The sequence below is a fragment of the Cydia splendana genome, chromosome Z (genome assembly GCF_910591565.1).
Source record: "Cydia splendana chromosome Z, ilCydSple1.2, whole genome shotgun sequence".
In the NCBI taxonomy this organism is placed as follows: domain Eukaryota; kingdom Metazoa; phylum Arthropoda; class Insecta; order Lepidoptera; family Tortricidae; genus Cydia; species Cydia splendana.
Genome location: NC_085987.1, coordinates 3,850,420 through 3,872,373, shown reverse-complemented (window position 1 = coordinate 3,872,373; position 21,954 = coordinate 3,850,420). Strand labels below are relative to the sequence as shown.

At 38.1% G+C, this 21,954-nt stretch overlaps 3 protein-coding genes and 1 non-coding gene across 8 annotated transcripts in view; 1 reads left to right on the top strand and 3 right to left on the bottom strand.

Annotated features, from left to right (window-relative positions):
* Nucleotides 1-6,549, bottom strand: part of LOC134804290 (uncharacterized) — a 78,974-nt gene extending 72,425 nt beyond the window's left edge. For both annotated transcript variants that reach the window (XM_063777290.1, XM_063777291.1), the window contains exon 1: nucleotides 6,260-6,549. In XM_063777290.1, the coding sequence (XP_063633360.1) occupies nucleotides 6,260-6,311 (52 nt within the window). In that variant the 5' untranslated portion in view covers nucleotides 6,312-6,549. The remainder of the gene's footprint in view (nucleotides 1-6,259) is intronic.
* Nucleotides 6,550-8,892: 2,343 nt separating this feature from the next.
* On the top strand, nucleotides 8,893-13,699 carry LOC134804264 (UDP-xylose and UDP-N-acetylglucosamine transporter-like). The gene is made up of 5 exons (XM_063777234.1): nucleotides 8,893-9,192; nucleotides 9,407-9,528; nucleotides 10,170-10,339; nucleotides 10,677-10,771; nucleotides 11,760-13,699. The coding sequence occupies exons 1-5, from the start codon at nucleotides 9,025-9,027 to the stop codon at nucleotides 12,111-12,113; spliced, it is 909 nt and encodes a 302-aa protein (XP_063633304.1). The 5' UTR covers nucleotides 8,893-9,024; the 3' UTR covers nucleotides 12,114-13,699.
* On the bottom strand, nucleotides 13,697-21,643 carry LOC134804265 (RNA-binding protein 1-like). 4 transcript variants are annotated; one of them, XM_063777235.1, is made up of 6 exons: nucleotides 21,516-21,643; nucleotides 21,197-21,405; nucleotides 17,851-17,913; nucleotides 15,364-15,510; nucleotides 14,640-14,695; nucleotides 13,697-13,974 (listed from the first exon to the last, which is right to left on the bottom strand). In XM_063777235.1, exons 2-5 carry the CDS (start codon nucleotides 21,403-21,405, stop codon nucleotides 14,683-14,685), a joined length of 432 nt encoding a protein of 143 aa, XP_063633305.1. In that variant the 5' UTR covers nucleotides 21,516-21,643; the 3' UTR covers nucleotides 13,697-13,974; nucleotides 14,640-14,682. The 4 variants fall into 4 exon arrangements, 3 of the variants coding, with proteins under 3 accessions (XP_063633305.1, XP_063633306.1, XP_063633307.1); XM_063777236.1 differs by lacking the exon at nucleotides 14,640-14,695; XR_010146098.1 differs by lacking the exons at nucleotides 13,697-13,974; nucleotides 14,640-14,695 and adding an exon at nucleotides 16,683-16,972 and having other exon boundaries at nucleotides 15,371-15,510.
* On the bottom strand, nucleotides 19,963-20,097 carry LOC134805384 (small nucleolar RNA SNORA53). The gene has a single exon (XR_010146279.1). It is a non-coding gene; the product is annotated as a small nucleolar RNA SNORA53 (small nucleolar RNA).
* Nucleotides 21,644-21,954: the final 311 nt, after the last annotated feature.

Here is a 21,954-nt window from a genome sequence, read left to right as displayed (position 1 = left end):
TAGAGATGCAACGGATAGTTGTTTGGCCGGATACCGGATACCGGATATTCGGCCTGACCATCGGCCGTTATTCGGTATCCGGCCGCCGAATATTCGGCCGGCGGAACTATACCTACATTTCGGTTCTTCAGGTGCGCATTGAGCAGGTTTTGAAATGTTTCGTAGTAATGTTCGCGCGGACTCATATCTGGGTTCAAAATGAGTGAGCGTGCAAGTAGGGTTGCCAGATCGTCGGGATTTGGCGGGATTCTCCCGATTTTTAGCATGTGTTCCCGATTCCCGACAAAGTGAAAATTGTCCCGAAAAACAGCTTCACGTTATAAAACAATAATTTCAAGTTCCGGACTGTCGTCGAGCGAGCGACGAACGTAGTGCCAATAATGTAAAATATCGTTGTTTTTAATATACACTTACTTTAAATTGAATGTTTTTTTTTCCCGACTTAAGTCCCAAAATCCCGAAAAATTTATATTGTTTCCCGATAATAGCGCCTTTAAATCTGGCAACCCTACGTGCAAGTGAGTGGAATGTTAAATTGTTTTAATATAATAAACGGGTACTATTATGAACGTGACTTTTTTTAGATCCAATTTGTTTACTCCGAAATCAAGCAATGTTACTATCCAGTATCCGGCCGGATAGTAGGTCGCTATCCGGTATCCGGCCGGATATTAAAATATTGGACGGATAGGATATACCGGATAGTAACCGAATATCCGGTGCATCTCTAATACAGACTATAGGTAACGGTAGTATTTGCCAGAACCCCTAGTAATTTCATTCAATAGCGTGACGAGCATTCGCGTTTGCGCCATGTCCATTTTTGTTTGGGATTTTGAACAGCGCGCCAAGCGGGACGTTTTGGAAACTCAAATTCCCGTACAAAAGACACTTAACGCAAACGTACGTCACGTCACGCTGTTGAATGAAATACAGACGAGCATGTATCAACTAATACTCATAATATAATATAACTTACTAAGCAGGAATATGATTCGTAGTCTTTTCCTGTCAATTAAAATTGCCATAAAATAAACTCATTCACGGTCTTGACTCACTTATAAAGTAGGTTAAAAGGTGCTCTGGTCTTGTACCAATATATTGTCCTAACATCCTTGTACTAGAAACTACTGGCGTAAGTGCCGTACTGCCCGTACTGAGAAAAGGGCGTACTTATGTATCTATCTAATAGGTACCTTTAAACGAGCGAGCAATTCTTGTTTATATATATACACCGTGTTTTTTTTGATTTCCGTTAATTTCAAGGGTGCATTCCTGAGCTTAAATCAAGTAACTTTCTCAAAGACACCGATGTTCTAATTAAGTTCATTTCGGAGATAATCCATAATTTATTTTTTTCCTATAAGGCCTCTACAAGCGTGTACACTTGCCTTAGGGCCGGCTTACATATTGATTAGTGTTTAGAATGAGTTCATACATTTGCTACTAAACTTAAGTACAATCTCGGTCGATTGATGTACGAAATGACATTGATATGTCACAGACTTCAATTGTTTGGTTGAGTTAAATGTAATGCCCGTGTTACAACAACGCTATATGCTACATTTAATTACTTTTTAAACAAAAAAAAAACAAAAAAGAAAACACAAATATATATTTTTTTGAAAATTAACTATGCCATTTAGTTCTTATAAACGTACTTAACTATACCCCGAAGTTAACGGAATTCAATAAAAACACGGTGTATATATATATATATATATATATTTCGGGGATCTCGGAAACGGCTCTAACGATTTCGATGAAATTTGCTATATGGGGGTTTTCGGGGGCGATAAATCGATCTAGCTAGGTCTTATCTCCGGGGAAACGCGCATTTTTGTGTTTTTATGTATTTTTCGAGCAAAGCTCGGTCTCCCAGATATTGTCAGCATTAAATTGTAAGGAGTAACGTACCTATAGTTAATCGATATAGAACGTCTGTTTATAAAAATACGTCACATACTTACGCCCATAAGTAAAACTAAATATGGGCATGTAGATATAACATAGGTACCTATATAACTTTCGCGGCTTTAATACATATACTAGACTACACCTTATAAACAAAGTCCCCCGCCGGGGTGTGTAATGATCCGATATATTTTCATAAGATATAACAACTTTTGATATATTTTCATGGTGTATAATCACTTAAGCGGTATAATGAACTTTTGATATAACAACAAAATAACTATTTTCATGGGGTATAATGTTTTATCGATATAAAAGCTATTCGATATAACGTTTACTGGATATAATGAATATTTGTTATAAGTATTTATGGAACATTGTATTCAAATGTATAAAAATAAATTGAGGTTTGTCAGTAAAAGTAAAGTAATAAAAAAGTCGGTTCTGGCGCTTCGCCGGCCGCTACCGCGGCACGCTTGCTTCGCTCACTCGGCTCGCGCGCTGTAGGGTCGCAGTTCTACCTAACACTCCTCCTCGCTTCGCTCGTCGTCGTACCTAACTGAGACCTGCCTTAAGTTCGAATACGTAGGTTGTTATAATAGTAGTAAATATTAAAAATTATACCAGTACTACATTATGCCAACTGAGCGTTATATCGAACATAATTATATCACATATACGTTATACGCTGTTAATGTTAGATTAAAAGTTGTTATATTACAAGTTCATTATACTTGACGATAATTAGACTCTCTAAGAATATACCATGTATTGTTATAGCAAAAGTGCATTATGTCCCTCAATCGTTATATCGACTAAAAATATATCAAAAGTTGTTATATGGACCGTTACGCACCCCCCCGCCGTGCCTATCTATTCGCGATAAACTCAAAAACTACGAAACGGATTTTCATGCGGTTTTCACTTATCAATACAGTGATTCTTGAGGAAGGTTTAGGTGTATAATATTATGTTAAGGTTTACCCGTACGAAGCCGGGGCTGATCACTGTAGTGCACAATAAAAATCTTTGTCTTACGTATTTTAGGGCCACTCTCTGGAATGACAGATCAGACAGATCGGACCGACATATTGGGGCAATATAACTATCATTTTAGTATTACCTAAGTATAAAAATAAAAAGTTTAGCGGATACTTAAGATGGAGTGGACAAAAAGCGGTGTATGAAATCGAAAAAGAAGCTCTTATTTATTGTGTGTTATGCCAGTTTTGAAAGTCCGAGAATGACCTCTAGAATTATTCGGTGATGAATTTAACGATATCATTGGCAATAACATCAACGCGTATTTACGAACGAAAACAGAACAATTAGAGCGCCGCGAACGTTGGTCACGCACGGTGAGTGAGATGGTACACTGAACTGAAAGAAATGTTTTGAAACAGTAACAAAAGTAATTGATTAGGTACTGCCAGTACCGCCAGGCGTGGCTCACTCCGCGATTTCGTCGCTTTGCTACAGGTAGCTAAAAGTACATCCGTTCCATACCAATTTTGGTGGCTAGCCATAAGCCGCGCGTGGCGCTATCGCCACCTAGCGGCCATATCTGTCCTGGGGGCCGATTTTTGAATTTCGAGCGCTCGATTTCGTCACTCGAAAATCGGTGGAAAACGGCGAAATGCTAATTTTTGAAATACGAGCGATAGATATTGGGTATCGAGTGGTATTGACCACTCGTTTTCAATTCTATTAGTAGAATTTAAATGCCTAGTAGTGGAGATATTATTGAATGAAATACACGAAATCGAGTGGTCGAAATTCAAAAATCGGCGCCCTGATCGTAACAGACGCGTTTTGTTAGAGAGTGAGTCTTCTGTACCTTAGTACTATTATTTATTTTGTGCTACCGCTAGCTGGCGCGGTTGCACGGAGCGGGCGAGCGGGTCAACGAAATAGCGCTTGCGCCTGCTCCGTGCACCCGCGCGCCAGGGGGCCGAATTTAGAATTTCGAGCGTTCGATTTCGTCACTCGAAAATCAGTGGAAAACAGCGAAATGCTAATTTTTGAAATACGAGCGATAAATATTGGGAATCGAGTGGTATTGACCACTCGTTTTCAATTCTATTAGTAGAATTTAAATGCCGGGTACTGGAGATATTATTGGACGAAATACAAAAATCGGCACCCAGCTAGCGGACGTCCTAAACTCAAAAATTTGGACGCGTTCACAACGAACTAGAGATGTAGTGCATAATTGTTTTCCTTCGTATTTTCTCGGAAACGTTCGTATTTGTCATGCTGCTTTAGTGAACCTCAGTACTTTTTGTACCGAGACTGACTGAAATAGCACGACACGTTCGTAAGTTTCCGTGAAAATACGTTTTATTATTTTTATTATATTTGAAAAAATCCACCCTTCTGTCTACAACTGGTAATTGTGGAAAAGGCATTTGGATAGCAGAAACCATTTTTCTATTAGCCAATGAAAAGCCGATTATGAAAAAACTAAAAAATCTAATAACACGAATTTAAACCCCTGACCTATACTGTCAAAATTGAAAATCGAAATTTCGTTAGGTACTTATCTGCTTGAATATGAATTTATGAAGTGAGCCATTTCGCGGCAGGTCCCCTGGGGGCCGATTTTTGAATTTCGAGCGCTCGATTTCGTCACTAGAAAGTCTGTGGAATTACCAGTCACCCTGAGAGGATAAGATTCAATGTCATAGAGGTATAAAATAAATGCGATGAGCGACGATTATTGGCTATGGTTGTAAACAAACTAATTTAAAGTAATTGCTACTTAAAACGCACTTTTGAAGGTCGAGCATAGATGGACATGGTAATGTTATGATTTTCGTTTGGATTTACACACTTTACACATACCTATATCATTTTTTTTTATCTGGAAATTATACTTGGTCAAGCAGATCTTGTCAGTAGAAAAAGGCGGCAAATTTGAAAAATGTAGGCGCGAAGGGATATCGTCCCATTGAAAATTTGAATTTCGCGCCTTTTTTGCTGACAAGATTTGCTTGACCGTCTATGCTATAAAATTCAACAATCCTATGTAGGAACCGGGTTTTAAGTTTTATTTTTGCATGCTATTTGTTAATGTCATTGCGCTAGTTTCCGTCCTGGGGGCCAATTTTTTAATTTCGTTCAATAATATCTCCAGTACCCGGCATTTGAATTCTACGAATAGAATTGAAAACGAGTGGTCAAAATACTACTCGACTCCCAATTTCTATCGCTCTTATTTCAAAAATTAGCATTACGCTATTTTCCACTGATTTTTGAGTGACGAAATCGAGCGCTCGAAATTCAAGTACCTAGCAACTAATAGGATATTTCATTTTATGTATATCGCTACTTGCCCAATATAATTTTTATATCGATAAATCTATTGTTTAGAATTAGGGACTGCAATAAGTCCGAATTTCTGCGGCACGGTAGGTTAAATAATTTATATTTAAATTTTACGAAGTGGACGAAAACTAGAGCGACGTTAACTAGTAGTTCAAATGTCAATACTAAAAAGCTAATTAAATTTAAAATGTCATCAATGTTGGCGGTATATAAACTGTGACCACGCTAACTTTGCACAAACTTGGCAGTAAGATCGCATAGGTACCATTATATTACCTCAATGGCGTTGGCAACTGTCAAAGGTTTGCATAGATGGCGCCATCATAGCTTCCCCTTTTTTCTATGATATGGGCTTGGATTCCAGCCCTTTAAGTGTAAGGCCTGAGTGGACGCTCGAGTTGAGCGTGCAGCGTGCATGTTAAACAAATGCAAACGTATAGGAGCGGCCTTAGTGCATGCTGCTCAAATCACTTGTGAGCCCGATGCCACGCTGCACGCCCCGCCGAACGCTCCGCTTCGAGCGTCCACTCAGGCCTATTACACTAAGGGATATTAAAAAAACAAAAAATTGACACAATTCTAGGGATTGACAGGGCAAGCTATGATGGCGCCATTGCTAAAAACTTCGACCGGCCAACCTCATTAATCTTAACGTAGCATTTGATGTTTGACTTAGCACCTTATCACAATAGGTGAGTGAACACAAGGTACCTGCAATTTACTATTTTATGAGCAGGTGGGCACACTTAATTAATTTTGCTTGCTCTTAATGTCAATACATTATACCTACATATATAATATATGTAGAACATATCTTTTATTCCAGTACACCTAATAAAATATAACATAACTTTATTGCTAAATAAACTCAAAGGTATCTTGCTAAATACGCCTAGCATCCATGTAGCTAACGTCATTTAACTTTTTTTAAACTTGTTTAATGGGACCGTGATAATTGAGGTCGGCGAGTCAATTAAAAAAACATAATCATAGACAAAATGCACTTGAAAAAACTTACCGGCCGAAAAGCACTGGAATACGAACACGAAAACAAAATATCCCTTCAACATTTTCCCGTCAATATTTCGTGCACACTGACGAATTTAATGAAAAACTTTCGCATTGTGCAGTCGTTAAAAGAATAAGTTGAAACACAGACACTTTAATCCCACAGAGCACTTTAAAAGACTGTTTTCGTAAAGAACAGTATTAAACGATGTCACTGAGTGTTTTGGTTGTGCGAAATTGTTTGTAACATTTTGGCACGAGGTATCACACGCTAGCGCGTTGGCGCGGCGGAGCGAGCGAACTGACTTGAACTGAGCTTCTCTAGTGTTGTGCCGCGCTCATTCAACGCTCAGCAATGGCGGCCAATCGCTACACATACCTACTAGGTATAGTAGATTGCAGGTTGCTACGCGACATAGTGCCTTTTTTCGACAACATTAAGTATAATATTCAGTAGAAATAACGTATAAATTGGTAAAATTGAAAACAAACCCATATTTACCCTTATTGCACCGTAAATACCGTATGTTATCACGCTTAACGAACGGTTAGCGTATCGATAATTTATATTTTATATGTTACACTTAAACCTTTACGAGCGTTTTTATGTTAAAATATCTTTATTATTCATATTTCAATAGAAATTATAGTTTATGAAAATATTAGGTTTTAGTTACTTATGTCAAATACTAGAATTATGTCAAAAGACTTTTTTTATGCGCTTTGAATTATAGGTCTGAATTTTCAATACGGCAAATATCATATTTATTATATGCCTATAGTTCGTTTTTTTTAGGTAAACAGTCTTGATATGTCTTTTAATGGAAAACCCCATTTTAAAAATAAGCTACGGCAAATATGTAACAATTATGAATCTAATATGATCATTTATATTCTTCTACTTTCATAAGTAATAGTTACTGATTTTTAAAAAGCGTTTATCAATTAAAAGACATGTCAAGATCGCTTACCTTCTCTCAAGTTCTTTCTAATGCTAAAAAAACGAACTATAATATCTTTGGCCTATTTTATAAAGCTACAAGTTACAATTTACAAGCGGAAGTCTCTATCTAACCCTATGTGTTAGAACGAGACTTCCGCTTGTAAATAGTAACTTGTAGCTTTATAAAATAGGCCACTTGTTTTCAAAAGGCTTAGGGGTGGTATTCAACCTGTCTAATGTCAGTGCGTCTCACTCTCTCATTAAAGCAAAATGTGAGACGCAATACACATTGCACAAAGAAATTGGATTTGAGTACTTACATTAATTTTATGTATGTCCACTCTCTCTTTTACCGCCACTCGTAAACCTCTTGTCCCGTAATTCCGTATTGCAGATAACTCGATAAGTAATACTTAGGTACTTAATTATTTGCTTTATAAGCACCCGAGCAAGCGACGGATGCCAAAATTGAACCACGACCGTATTAGTAGCGAGTGATTCTAAAAATGGAATCTTGAGCGTTGCGAGGGTTTCAAGGCACAACGGTTAAACAAATTTTGCCACCGAGTGAAACACAAATATTTTCACCACGCCAACGCGACGAAAATACTAACTGTAAAATATCAAACCAAATAAAATCCAAAAAAACGTTCTTAAATAGGTATTTATCATTCAAAATCATCATTTAAAAGTCAATTCTACCAGCCAACATAAGGAAACATCTCAAAATTTGCATCATATTACTTTGCCCCACATGTGGATAAAATGCAATTTTTCATCGGTTTTTGAACAATCAAAACCTTTAGCAGTTGGTGTCGCGGTGAAAATAAATTATCTTTAAGCTCGTTTTGAACACGATAAGTAACTATTTGGAAAGCGGAAACGATTTTATAGATACTATTAGTTGTAGTTGCGGCCTCGCATGTTTGGGTTGCTTGGTGTACAGTCTGTTCGTTGGTAGCCTTGCTACATGCCGAATTTCATCAAAATCGATTCAGCAGTTATATTTTGTACTGAAGTACAGCTTAGTAAGCTGTACTAAGCATAGAGAAAAATATTATATTTATGTCTTACTACTATATTTCTCTATGGCTTAAGCCCTTTAGCGTAGATGAATATTAACACTGCATTTTTGACTTATTTGTTTTATTTTATTTTGCTATGGTATCAGTTTGCGCTAAAATTTAGATTTAATCTTTAAACACGTGAATATTTAATGTTCAAAGTACGAGATTACTAGCGACATCTAGTGTCGAGTAGCGATTTTTTTATTTGTAGATAAATGTATTACCTGCGCCATCTATTGCTAAGTAGTAGTAAACTTACCACGCATCACTGTTTTTATCCTTGAAAAAATACAACCAATTTCCGAACGCAGCGGGACTGTCACTTTTTGACATGCCGTCGTGGCTTTTGACGGCTGACGTGCCCGCATTCCCGCATTCTACCCACTAGTGTAGCGTTCCAATCACACGAAATATGCGTACCTTCCACGCGAGAATCCAAAAATCCTGTAATTCAAATTGTCCCAAAAGGAGTCATGGCTATAAGACTAAATTACTTACACGCGATAATAACTGTAATATTTTCACTATGATAATTTTAGGGAATTACAATGACACACAATGTGTATGAAATGTAAAAATCGCTTATGCAAGAGAATATCCGAACGCTCAAAGCAAAACTCCTCAAAACTTTTCGAAAGTAAAGTTATCAAACAAGATTTGGAGCCGTTTTCTTATCTACTTATCTAGTCTCACAGGTGGCTTCAAGCGGTAGCGCGTATCAAAATCATGAAATCTAAATAATCATAAATTAAAACGTATTCAAAAATGTATATTAAGAGCACGGTGACTAAAGTGTTCTTATCATGTTGCTCTAGTGCCTTTTTGATGGAAATTTTGATGACGAAATCACCGGAATGTGCGACTTTAATAACGTTTTTACAAGCTTTTTTTATATCTTTACAAGGTTTTGTATTTACCACGAAACTCGGCACGGTATGTTGTATGCATTAGTATTTACTTTGTAAACTATAAGTTGATACAGTTGTTTAATTTGTTTTTATCTGTTTATTCAGTTTAGTAACTAAGTTAGTTGTTTATTCGGTGAACCATAGAATAAATTCACACAGCCTGCCAACACAATGGCCTGATATTTCTTGAGGTGCTAGAACCTAATAAAATTAATAAGATTTTTTGTTTTATTTTTCAGGTGAAACCCTCAATACCTATTAAGCAATACATAATTCTGGTGGTGTTATTTTTTATTACCAATGTAGCTAATAACTATGTGTACTCATTGCATGTACCATCTACCCTGCACATGATCATCAGGTGAGAACATGCTAATTTAGTTCTATATCCTCCTAAGACAACTGGTACAAAATTATGTACATATTCTACCATCTATTCTGAAATTTTATTGATTAACTAAAGCAGCGGTATTCGACCTTTTAGCAGCTAAGGGCCACCTATTAGTTAACGAAATTGATGCAGGCCACACTTTGTTAATATGTGACTTTATCAGACATTGTTGTTTGACAATATTACATACAGAATAGTCAGGGGGGCTCGCGGGCCGCAAGTGAGAGGTTCGCAGGCCGCCTGTTGCCAACTGCTGAACTAAAGGGTTAAACAAAACAACTGCATCTACAGATGATACAGTAGAGCCTTGCTAAGCACTAATCTGGTGATCACTATAATCCAGATAAATAAGGCGCAGGTGGACTGCCTAATATAGTCAAGGATGTTGTCTTCCCGACTAATACTGATTTCTAAATTAAGTGTAAAAATGTGAGGTAGAAGACCATACTTACAGATTTTTTACTACCAATTTATTTCCTTAAGTTTCATTAAAGAAGTAATATTAATACATACATAAATCATCACTAAAGGAAACCTAATCACTTAACAAATTAATTTTGTACTGGAAACAGGGCTCCTGGCACCAAGTGTTAACGGTTGATCTTTTTCAGATCAGCATCTTCACCCGTCAGCATGTTAGTATCATGGTACATGTTGAGTCGCACCCCAAAGCCGACTAGAGCTGTGGGCTCTGTCCTCATCAGTGCAGGAGTGGCGCTGGCGTTGTATGGCGGCGCCACTATAGAACAGGAGCGAGGCACTTTCGTCTATTGGTGCATTGGTAAGTTCAGATATATCCATTACTCTAAAACAAATTTAATATCTGTATCGAACATAAGTACAAATAAATGCCCTTACTAGGATTTGAACTCGGACCTCGAAGGCTGGGTCACTATCGACTAGGCTAGGAAGCCGACGTGTTGACGCGCCTATTTGGCCTACACCAGTTTTGGTGTCTAGTAGTTGCCGCGCACCGCTACGGAACGGACGACTGCTCGCGCTTGCGCCACCTTGCGGTCATATCTGTCGTGATAGACGTGTATAGAGAGTGATCCTTCTGTACCTACTACTATGTATTATTTATTCTGTACCTACACTCAGAATAATAATTATTGCAGGTGTGGTGATATTGCTGGCTACGCTGGTGACAGGGGCGTTTACTGGCCTTCAGCAGGAAATGCTGTATGCCAAGCATGGAAAGCATCCTGAGGAGGTATTACGAGTACAGCACCATATAAATCATCTTTACGTAGCTTGCTTCCCTTGACAGGCATAGTGCATAAATTTACCACATACTATAGATTAATTAATTACACAAAAATTAAATACTGACCGAAAAAGTATGAACGAGGAAAGAAAGCCTGATATATTCGCTATATAATACCATTATAGTTAAATAATAAAGAGGATGTTCTTCTCCGTAAATGTTTATTAACTAAGTGGTTTCCAAATCGTCTCTGCCTTATAAAGGGTTAACTGACTTCAAAGAGGGGGTTCTCAATTCGTCGGGATCTTTTTTATTATATTTATTCAGGACGCTTAAACAACATAAAACTAACAGGCCTATTCGGATTTCGAGATAATTACAAGATCTAGAGACGATTTAGAGATCAACTAGATATAGAGATATCTACATTAGATATCGACTAAACTGAAAATCATAATTAGATTCCAAAAAAAGTAAGACAATGTTGCCACTTTTTACTAGCGCGTCTTGCATTTATGTAAAAATAAGTAAATAAAAGTACTTTTTTAAATCGTAGGAGTAAAATTACCAATAAATAAATTAGCTTAGCGTGTTTATTTATAAACAGGAATTTACTATTTTACAAACAAATTATTGCAGTGGCAACATTTTTTGGAATCTAATTACGATTTTCAGTTTAGATGTGACTTGGATATCCAAGTCATAACTTGTAGAAATCGTTCAAGAGGATCTCCAGAATCGCGGAAACGTCAAATTTGACATATCTATCTTACAAATATCTTTAAATTATCCATATCGTAACTTGTTGAAGTCTAATTCATTTTCCGAATCGAGCCGTAAGCTACTTACCGAGAACATGCCATAGAAACACTTTATTAAGTCACTGAAAAGGTTTCCCTGCCAATAGGCGAGTAAAAGTTAGTATGACATTGCAACGATTAGGCCTTCGTTATTGCAGGTATTATCCAAAATAACATGTATATTTCCATTTCAGATGCTGTTCTACACGCACGCATTACCCCTCGTCATGTTTATATTCATCACCCCACATTTATACTATACAGCATTAACCCTAGACCTAGAAACCTGGTTTATCATAACCCTAAATATAATATCACAATTTTTCTGCACTCACTCCGTCCACCAGCTAGCCACAAAGGAGTCTTCGGTCACAGTGACTTTTATATTAACTTTAAGAAAATTCGTGTCACTGATATTGTCTTCCATAGTTTTTAAAAATAACGTAACGATTTTACACGTTGCGGGTACAGTGTTGGTTGCTGTCGGTACGTATGTGTATTTCGACTTTTTTGTGTGGAAGCAGAGACCTGTTAAATATAAGGAATAGTTTAGATCAGGGGTTCCCAATATTTATCAGTCCGCGGCGCACTTGCAAGTTTTAAATTTAATCACGGCGCCCTGACTAAGGGCCAGTTGCACCAACCACAGTTAACAGACTGATCAACGTCAATCAGCAGAGAACTGTGAAACATTTCATACAATAAAATTTAACGAACGCTAAAACGGTGACAGACGGTTTGGTGCAACCGACCCTTAGACTATTCGAAATATATAGGTAACAGGATTGTCTCACGACGCCTCTCTTTACTGTCCACGGCGCTCCGGCGCAGTTTGGGAACCCCTGGTTTAGATAATAAACCTAAATAAATTTCACATAGAATCTGTGCGGAATGAGAAGAGTCGTAGAATGTATTGGATCTTGGATCCCATATATTTCACGACTCTACTCTTTCCGCATAGACTCTACTAAAAGTGACCAAGAAAAACTGCTCGAGGCTGGAATCGAACCGGCGTCTTTAGCATCGAGATTCTCGGATTTTATTATTGTCGTGCCTTTGTAAAATTTATACTATTTATTATAAAGTATTTCTATTTATGTAAAACCTACTTTAACCCTTTTCCAGGCCGCACCAATCTACAAGGTTTTCCCGAAAAATCCAAATATATTCCCATTAATCCAGCTTTGATGATTCATTTGAAGACAACTGATATTTCCCGAAAGTGCAATCTAATTTGAATCTTAAATCGGAATGCTAATGTTGAAATTCTAGTGGCGCGTATGTGGTCGATAAATCGTACTATGCCTGGAAAAGGGTTAAACACAGATCTTTATTTAAATACTATACAGGGATTTTAAGATAAAACTAAGAGTATTTTATTTATATGATGTTTTTTATACTTTCTGTTTGGGATTTTTAATAAGTTTTTTATTGGCTGGTTTTTAGGCCCCTGGGACTACAGGTACTACTTCATTCACAGCTACTACTAAGGTAATACTTCATTCACCTTGATATTGTTGTGAAAAGGTTATTAATATTGTATTTATATTAATTCGTTTGTTACCTACTCAATTACGACGTTGGTAAATGAGAATGAGTTGTAATATTAGAGATAAGATATATTGTACGCTCGAAATGGGCAAAATTGTTGATACCTTTATATTTATCTTATCGTCGAGTTGTTTCTATTACTATTGTCCACACTGATAATTGACAAATTCGATATTAGCCTAACCTTAATTGGATACTGATACGCAATAATGTGTCAACCCACATTAATTTTTCAATAAGATGTCGACTCAAAATATTGACGCTTAAAGTTGACATTTTATTGCAAAATGGACGTGGGATGATTCATTTTTGCTAAACACCATCCAATTAATGTCAGGGATAAATATAAGCAAACAAACACGGGTCAGACGGGTAAAATTCATTTTTCATGTTGTGTAATGCTACATGCTACCAGTTCACTTCATAGTTATTTGCCTAAGAATTCGTTTCGAATATCTTTCTTTCATATGCAAAACGAAAGTGACGCCCACACGACAAACCCATCGAAATGAATTGGTAGCATATATTATACATTTTGTGTTCAATTGGGAATTTTGTGATAATAAATAAAACATTCCACTATTACGCCTTATATTTATTGTGTCCTTAGCTAACCGAATTAAATGTAATACCGATTTTATACTTAGTCTTAAGATATCTTTAGTAAACTGATATACAATATTATGTGTAGATTTACAAATTGATCTTCAATTATGTCAAGTCACGAGGCAGAGAGTAATTGTCGCCGATCCGTGAAATAAAATTTATTGTACTACATACATGTCAAACACTCACACATACGCATTCGTTCGCGTCACTATCTGTCCCTTTTACTCTGCCATATCCGCTGATTAATATCTGCGAAAGAAAATAATAAAAATTTGAAATTATATATGGGCGTTCTAAAGTTAATGGGCACCCCACACCAGCGTCTTGAGCGTCGGCGTCTAGTCAGCGCTATGGAAAATGGCGTCGCAGCGCAGTTGCGCCCACGTTGCGTCGAGCAGCAGCCATAAAGTTGACTAGACACCCGACGGTCGGGAGACGCTAGTGTGGGGTGGCTCTTAACATTTCCTTGTGAAAAGAACCATCACCCCCAATGGAATATAGGCGTATTTTTGAGCTCTACTCCCACTACTGGTGTCTTCGCTAGTCTGTTTTGTATTTTCATGAAAAAGGAAATGAAAATTTGTTATTATTTTATAGTGTTATGGTAAAAGAACCGCTACTTTTACGGTAATATTTATTTAAGTATAAATCATCATCTCATTAATTTTATAAGAGGGGAATTAAAAAAGAAACGAAGTCAAGCAACTCTTGTCTTCTACCCCCAATTAAGTCAAAATAATGATTTTTAACTAACATATCAATCTGTTTTATCTTTGATTTAAATATACAATTTTCTTATTAGAACAACTTAGTTCATAGTGGTATTATTATCACGTGGTAGCCATGAAAATAAAAATCAGACTAATAAAAGTAGTGGGAACGAGTCATTTGAAAGCTGATTTTGAAGTACTCACATACGTAACGCCTATACAAGCATGCACATCTAGGCTCCAGATATCAGTCTACGTCCCTGTCGAATTTCATTAAAATCGGTTCAGTAGATCACTTGACAGTGACACCGAGAATAACATAAGCTGGCAATGATTTTAAACCTAAAGGGGGTTTTAATAAAATCTATCACACAGTTTCTGTGTCCATGTTACACAAAACAAAAACTTATTGATTGCAGAAGAGTTGGTAGTCTAAGAAAAATACGTGCTTCCATTTTGATAAGATAACTCATGTACAATCGCCATCAAATATGTCGGAGCGGCTGAGGTGCTCAAAAATATCTGAGCACGCACTCTGACAATGAAGGCGTGTTCAAATATTTGTGAACACCTTGGCCGCTCCGATATATTTGATGGTGACTGTAGAAGGCTCTCTATGGCTGGACATTTCGCCGTTTCAGCTGAATTCTTGTCGTAGAACTCGTGCTCACGACAGGAAACTCCCTCAATATTTTATTATGAATTTTACAAATTTACTAGTCCTTTCTAGGGGTTCTAGTTGGAGTCCTCATTAGGTGAGTTAGGCCAAGGCAATGCAGCCGGGGCACGTCTACACAGACAGAGCTGCTTCGCGCGGCAATTTCCTGGCGAGGCGGCTCGTTCTGAATGGTGGTCCCGCCTATTAAGTTAATAGGACCGTCATTTTAGAATAGAGAGCCGGCGGGGGCCAGGTCTAACTTATACACACCTGTTCTTGCTCTCCGACCGGCTACGCCTGTCCCTCGAGCGCGAGCGACGCACGGACGGCGAGCGACGCCTCACGGACGGCGAGCGACGCGGTGAGGGCGAGCGGCCGCGCGAGTACGATCGCCGGCGGGGACTGCGGCTGCGGGACCTATACGGAAACAGTGGTTAGTTGGAGCGAGTGGGAGAGTTGAGTGGTGTGAAGTCCGGTTATTAAGTAGATGTGTTGCTAGACTTAGTTTCTGAGCGGTCATGATCTTTACGGAGAAAACGTGTTTTTATAAAATCAACACTTTAAAAGGAGCTGCAGTGTGACGTTATAGATAGCGTTCTCATACTAACTTTATAATGAGGAGTGTTGACTCGTACAAACAGTAGCTGGATTGACTGGTTATCCAGTACATTATCCAGATTAACCTACTCTGAATTTGGACAAAAGTACTTTCGACAACTTCTATATCAGGGCAATAAATTCATTTCATGTTTAGGTTTCAGACTTCCTTACTTTAGTAAACTGTGGAGTCACTTAATTATGCTGGATTTATACTTAATTGCATATTTATCACATTTACTTTTTTGTCATTTGGAAGTAAAAAGTGAATTTTTATAAAATGCTTACCAATTCGTTCTAAAAACCTAAAAAATATTTAAATGTCAATGTGAGGTGAGGAATCTTGACTTGACAAACGAAATTCAAAATGTTAAAAGGGTTTGACATTTACCAAATATCACACCACTCACTTCTGCGGAAACACCAAAACTATTGGAATCAGGGTTTAAATTTGCCGGCTTATTCTATGTTGAGAGCCCTATAACAAAAGTTAATCCTACACTCGGCTAGTGCTAAGGTAAGGTAAGATCACAGACTGCTGACAGAGTAACAGTATCAAACCAGATTGCACTACTAGATACCCGCAGGTATTTACATGGCGACCCGGCCACATATAAAAGTAACACGCGCATGTAGCAGTGTAATCTCTTGGTACAGTCAGCATTGAATATGTAGTGACGGCCAAATATATCGTAACACACCTTTGTTACCATAGAAATAAGGATGTGTTCCAATATCTTTTGGCTGAAGGGTGAGGCATTTTGGCGGTTCCGTGAGAATCTGCCGAATACTACATCAAAACGGGTTTATAAGATTATAATAATTATTATTATGTATGTTAGCCTGTATCTATGTTCCTTTGTTTTGTGTTTTTTTTTTCAATATATTTGGCGACTTTTGCCGTCACAATCTATTCGATGTTGACTGCACGCTTGGACGTTGTTGCTCTGTCAACAAAGCCATCCCTGAAGGTAGTATAGGATAAAAAGTACCGAATATGGTGAGCTGTCGCTGGTGCTGGAAACGGGGGCAAGTTTCCGTTGACCGAGGTAATACGAGAGCTATGGAAAGCTCCGCTGGTGTGCAGTAGAAGCGATTAGGTTCCTACACTGTGTGGCTCATAGAATATTAGGAGGGTAGAGGTCAGGTGAAGGCCGTGGGAGGGTCGTTGACTGCGGCGCGTAGCTGGCCGTCGAGAGCAGCCTTGCATGTAATTAACGAGCCGTAGTGGAGAGATGTGGTGAGATCGTTGGTGTGTTGGTTGGTGGTTGATAAAATGGACCTGCAATAGTTCCAACACCAACCTCTTTTAATCACACTTGTAAAGTTACTTAACTACAAGGTTTTTAAAAGCATTTTTGTTAAAGCGAACGGGCTGATGGTCCAATGTTATACACTTTTGGTTTTCCTTTTTTAAAATCAAAGTTATACAACTATTAAGGGTGGGTTTCGAGCGTCTATTTCGTTAACTATTGTCAATGTCTTAAGACAATTTGCTATACGTTTCCGAGCTGACAAACATTCTTAGGCACTACATACCATTGCTGTTTGTCGACTTAGAAATGACGGCTGACAATTGTCAAATTGGTGAAATAGAAACCCAATCTCAATGGAAAACTATATAGATTAAATTCCCATATTTTATAGATTAAAGCCTACTGTTGTAGGCACAATAACCGAACAATATGATTTTTAGCTCATAACTATAGTATGATTATTAATACCAGACTTCAGTTGCAGTCAAGTGATACCATCAATAATACATACACATACATAATATCAATTGGACCACCAGTAAGGTAAGTACTTCCACTAACAAATTTTCAAATCACTTGAAAATAGTTAAATGAAAGGGCCCACCCTCATTCACTATGTGCAAAGTTTCTAATTATAATTAAGTTCCAAGTGTCATTTGGTTCAAATGCTGCCGACACTGATTAAATTTTGAATAAATCATGTGCCAATAACGGTCCGGTCACTCGGAAGCGGATCCGCGCGCCGCTGCGGTGTGCAAACGGGACAACGCCATGGTCATTGCGCTGTCCCGCTCACATAGCGGATCCACGCTCGAATCCGCGCCCGTGTGATCGAAGCATAACTGTGAAGGTCAGCGGGATAGCTTGAAGAGCTTGGTTTGAATAGCAAAAATGTATGAAATACCTTCTCTCACGTCGGGTGCGTCCGTTGGACATCTCGACGCGGATTCTGGTGCCGCAGCAGCGCCTGGTGACAATAAAAAATTATTTAGTAAATAAATGTGACGGGTCGGACTTTACTATTATATTTATAGGATGTTTTATTAATTATAGTATGTATTCACACCATTGAATGAGTCAATTTAATACATTCGCTAGCTAGGTAATAAATAAGCCATGTGCGAACCAAATGTGAGTCGAATGGTTTGGGTCATACTCATACTCTTCTTCTTCTTCTTCCTTCCCTTATCCCACCTATGTGGGGTCGGGTCTCCTTGTCAGTTTGCACCAGAGTGGTCGGTTCTGGGTTGTCTGTTCTTCGATGTTCAGGTTCTTCAGGTCGTTTCTAACATTGGACCACCACGTGGATTTTGGCCTGCCTCTTCCTCTAGGGCGTTCAGGAAGGTTTAGCGCAATTTTTACAATATGGTCATTTCCTCTTCTTCGAGTGTGGCCGTACCATCGTAGACGAGATTCAAGGAGTTTGTCTTGAATTGGTGCCACTTTGAAACTTCCGCGAACGTACTCGTTTCTTATCCGGTCTAGTCTTGTGACACCACCAGCCCAGCGTAGCATCTTCATCTCATTTACGTCAAGGGTTTGCTCGTGGTATTTCTTTATGGCCCAGCACTCAGAGCCGTATAGCATGGCAGGTCTCACGGCAGTTTTATACACCTTTCCTTTCGCTTTAATGGGGATACGGCAGTCACATAGAACCCCTGATAAGCTTCGCCATTTGAGCCATGCCGCTTGTGTTCTGTGGGAGACGTCTGCATCTATATTGGCATCGGATGAGATGACAGATCCTAGGTATTTAAACCTAGTTACCTTAGGTACAGGATGTTCTCCGATGCACAGGTCTCTGTCGTCTTGGACTTCGGTAGAAAATTTGCATTGCATGAACTCGGTTTTGCTCCTGCTAATCTTGAGGCCATTTTGTTCCAATGCTTTAAACCAGGATGTAAGCTGGGTCTGCATGTCTTCAGCTGACTTGGTTAAGAGTACTACGTCGTCCGCGTATAGCATACACCATGGCACCGGCAGTTGTATATCCTTGGTTAAATAATCCATTACTAAATTAAACAGTAAAGGGCTTAAAGTGGACCCCTGATGAACACCAACTTGGACTTCGAACGGTTCGCTAAGGCCACCTGGGCTTTTGACTCGAGTTGTGCAGTTGTGGTACATGTCCCTGATTATGCTGATATATTTTTCGGGAATGTTTTGCGCCCTGATCGCTTGCCACACTAATTTTCGGGGGACTCTGTCAAAGGCCTTTTCTAAATCAATAAAGACAACATGCAGGTTCTCTTTATTTGCTCTGTGTTTTTCCATAACGATTCGCAATGCCTGAATAGCATCTGAAGTCGACTTATTTGCTGTGAAGCCAAATTGATTTTCAGATAGTGTTATTTGGTTTAGTAAACGTCTACTTATAATTCGCTCCCAAATTTTGAGGGTGTGTGATGTTAATTTGATTCCTCTGTAATTTGTACATTCGCTAACATCTCCTTTATTTTTGAAAAAGGGTGCCAAGTAACTATTTCGCCAGGAATTAGGAATACTACCAGTTGAGAGAATAAGGTTGAATAATTTCGTAAGCCAGTTAATCCCAATATTACCCAGCATTTTCCAGATTTCGGCCGGGGTTTCATCTGGGCCAACTGCTTTCCTATTCTTCATTTTTCTTACTGCGAGTATCACTTCATCTTCACTAATAGCTGGAATCGATCCAGAGGTAGGTATTAAATCTGGTAGTGCCTCACTAGGAAATTCTTCATTTGAGAGTTCATCAAAGTATTCTCTCCACCGCGTTCTTATGGCTTCATCAGAGGTAAGAAGGTTTCCTAATTTGTCTTTGATATATTTATTTGTTTTGATGTCCAATGTATTTCGAAAACGTTGTTTTGGTCGGTCGGGTCATACTCATACACATTACAGGAAAATCTTTTTTCTGTGGACTTAGATGATGATGATGATAGACAAGGGCCTTAACTGGCGTGAGGAGCCATTTGAGGGTAGATTCTGTTTACTTTTATTTAAATACCTAAAGATACAGAGTATGCAGATATAATAAATGTTCCCCAATTCAAGACAAGTGCCGCACCTTGAGTACAGCACATGTCAGTCTTAATTTGGAGGTATCGTAATGTAGCACACTTATGACTCAAGCATTTCATATTGAAAATGAAATGGATCTAAGGAGCGTGCAAAATTCAAGTCTTTAACCTTTTAACCACTGTACAACACTGTACAACCAATATTACACTTTAACTTCAATTGTTTATACATGAAGATAGTTTAGAAATAATAGTTCATTCATTAATTAATTATATTCATTAAAAAAAAATCAATCACTGACTGACGAGGTTGCGCGCTTCGTATGTTTAGACTTTCATTTCATATCAAATAGTAGGGTAGACGGCAGTGTTGTCACATCTACCAATTTTTAGGTAGATCTACCTATTTTACCTGCGTCCTACCTATCTACCACCTTCGACGTAAAATCTACCTATTTTTTTCAAAATATTACGGTATAAGCAATTTTCCTCCATGCGTGTAACAAAACGTTACTTACGCGGCAAATTTGGAAAATGTAGGCGCGAAGGGATATCGTCTCATAGAAAATTTGAATTTCGCCTTTTTCTACTGACAAGGTTTGCTTGTTCATAAATATTTTTAATACATTTTTACTCTGACAAGCTAGCGTTTCAGTAGAAAAATGGGGCAAATTTAAAAATATAAGCAAGAAGGATCGATATTTCATACAAATTTTGAATTTCGCGCCTTTTTTTTCTGACTAAAGCTAAGTAGGTAGATCTACCTATTTTTCATTTTAAATTCTACCTATTTCTACCGATTTTAGCATCGTGTTCTACCACTTAGACAAAATTGTATGTGACAACACTGGTAGAGGGGGAAGGAACAGCCTCATACTATAAAACGGCCTAGGTACTTACGACACGACGAGACTACTGATAAAATATAAGAAATAGGTACATAGGTAATTCGAAATCGCAAAGCTTACGTAAACAATAAATTATGACCTTTCGTCAGCATAGTCCTAAGAAACCTAAAAACAACGCGATAAGCCACGCAAACATAAAAATTACATGTTTGATAAGTAGGTCTCGAACAAATTCAAGATGGCGGGCGGATCAAACCATAGCGTTGCAAGGTTCACCATCCCTTTCACTCTTCCACACATCAATCGATAGCCGACAGAACGAAACGGAAAATCATGAATAAGTTAGCTCAAAATCGATCACGGAAGAAGGGACGCCTGAATAATTAAATAAAATAGTACTTACGTCCCATCGAGACCTCGCACTGAATCTTCGGCGTCCCGCGGGTCTTCAAACTCCACGAACGCAAAACCCGGAGGATTGCGCGCCACCCACACGTTTCTTATGCTCCCGTATTTGGAAAACACCTTCTCTATCTCGTATTTCGATGCATTTGTACCCAAATTGCCCACATAAACTTTGCATGACAGGTCCCATTCCCGGTAGCGCGACATCTGTAAAAGGATATTAGTTTAAATAATATCTACCCGAATAGGAGTTGTCCGACGCCATTTTAATATAATTATAACGACACACAAAAACTTCATTCATGGGATAATCATACCTCGTATACTTAAATAAGGTCAGACACTTATCAAATTGATAATCAAAAATAATTATTTAGTTTTAAAGACGTAAAAGCAAAGGCAAAACGCTTTATTACACACAACCCGCCGTCCAAACACCTAGAACGCGAATGAATGAAAAATTTGTTTGTGCTGCTGAGTGAGTGGAACGAATGAATGAGTGAAAGAAAATCAATGAATCATATCAATCGGTCATTGCCATGTCATTGCTAGCTAGTGATGTAAAAATTTGAACGTTTCCAGAATTGGTACGTACCGAAAATCGTTGAGTCTTTGTACAGCTAAAATATTTACTTGCGTTTGCGAAATAAGGGCAAATGTGATAAAAAATCGATGAAAAAATACCTAACATTAAGTAGAATGGACAATTTCGTGCAAAATATTTAAAATCCAAACTGTACATTTACCTTAGCTAGC

Coding starts and splice junctions, on each gene's coding strand:
- LOC134804265 (XM_063777235.1), bottom strand. CDS start 21,405: ATGTCGCGCTACCGGGAATGGGACCTGTCATGCAAAGTTTATGTGGGC. Junction 17,914..21,196: donor GTGCGAGGTCTCGATGGGAC/GTAAGTACTATT, acceptor TATTGTCACCAG/GCGCTGCTGCGGCACCAGAA. Junction 15,511..17,850: donor CGCACCCGACGTGAGAGAAG/GTATTTCATACA, acceptor GTTTCCGTATAG/GTCCCGCAGCCGCAGTCCCC.
- LOC134804264 (XM_063777234.1), top strand. CDS start 9,025: ATGTATATTAAGAGCACGGTGACTAAAGTGTTCTTATCATGTTGCTCT. Junction 10,340..10,676: donor TTTCGTCTATTGGTGCATTG/GTAAGTTCAGAT, acceptor TAATTATTGCAG/GTGTGGTGATATTGCTGGCT. Junction 10,772..11,759: donor ATGGAAAGCATCCTGAGGAG/GTATTACGAGTA, acceptor TTTCCATTTCAG/ATGCTGTTCTACACGCACGC.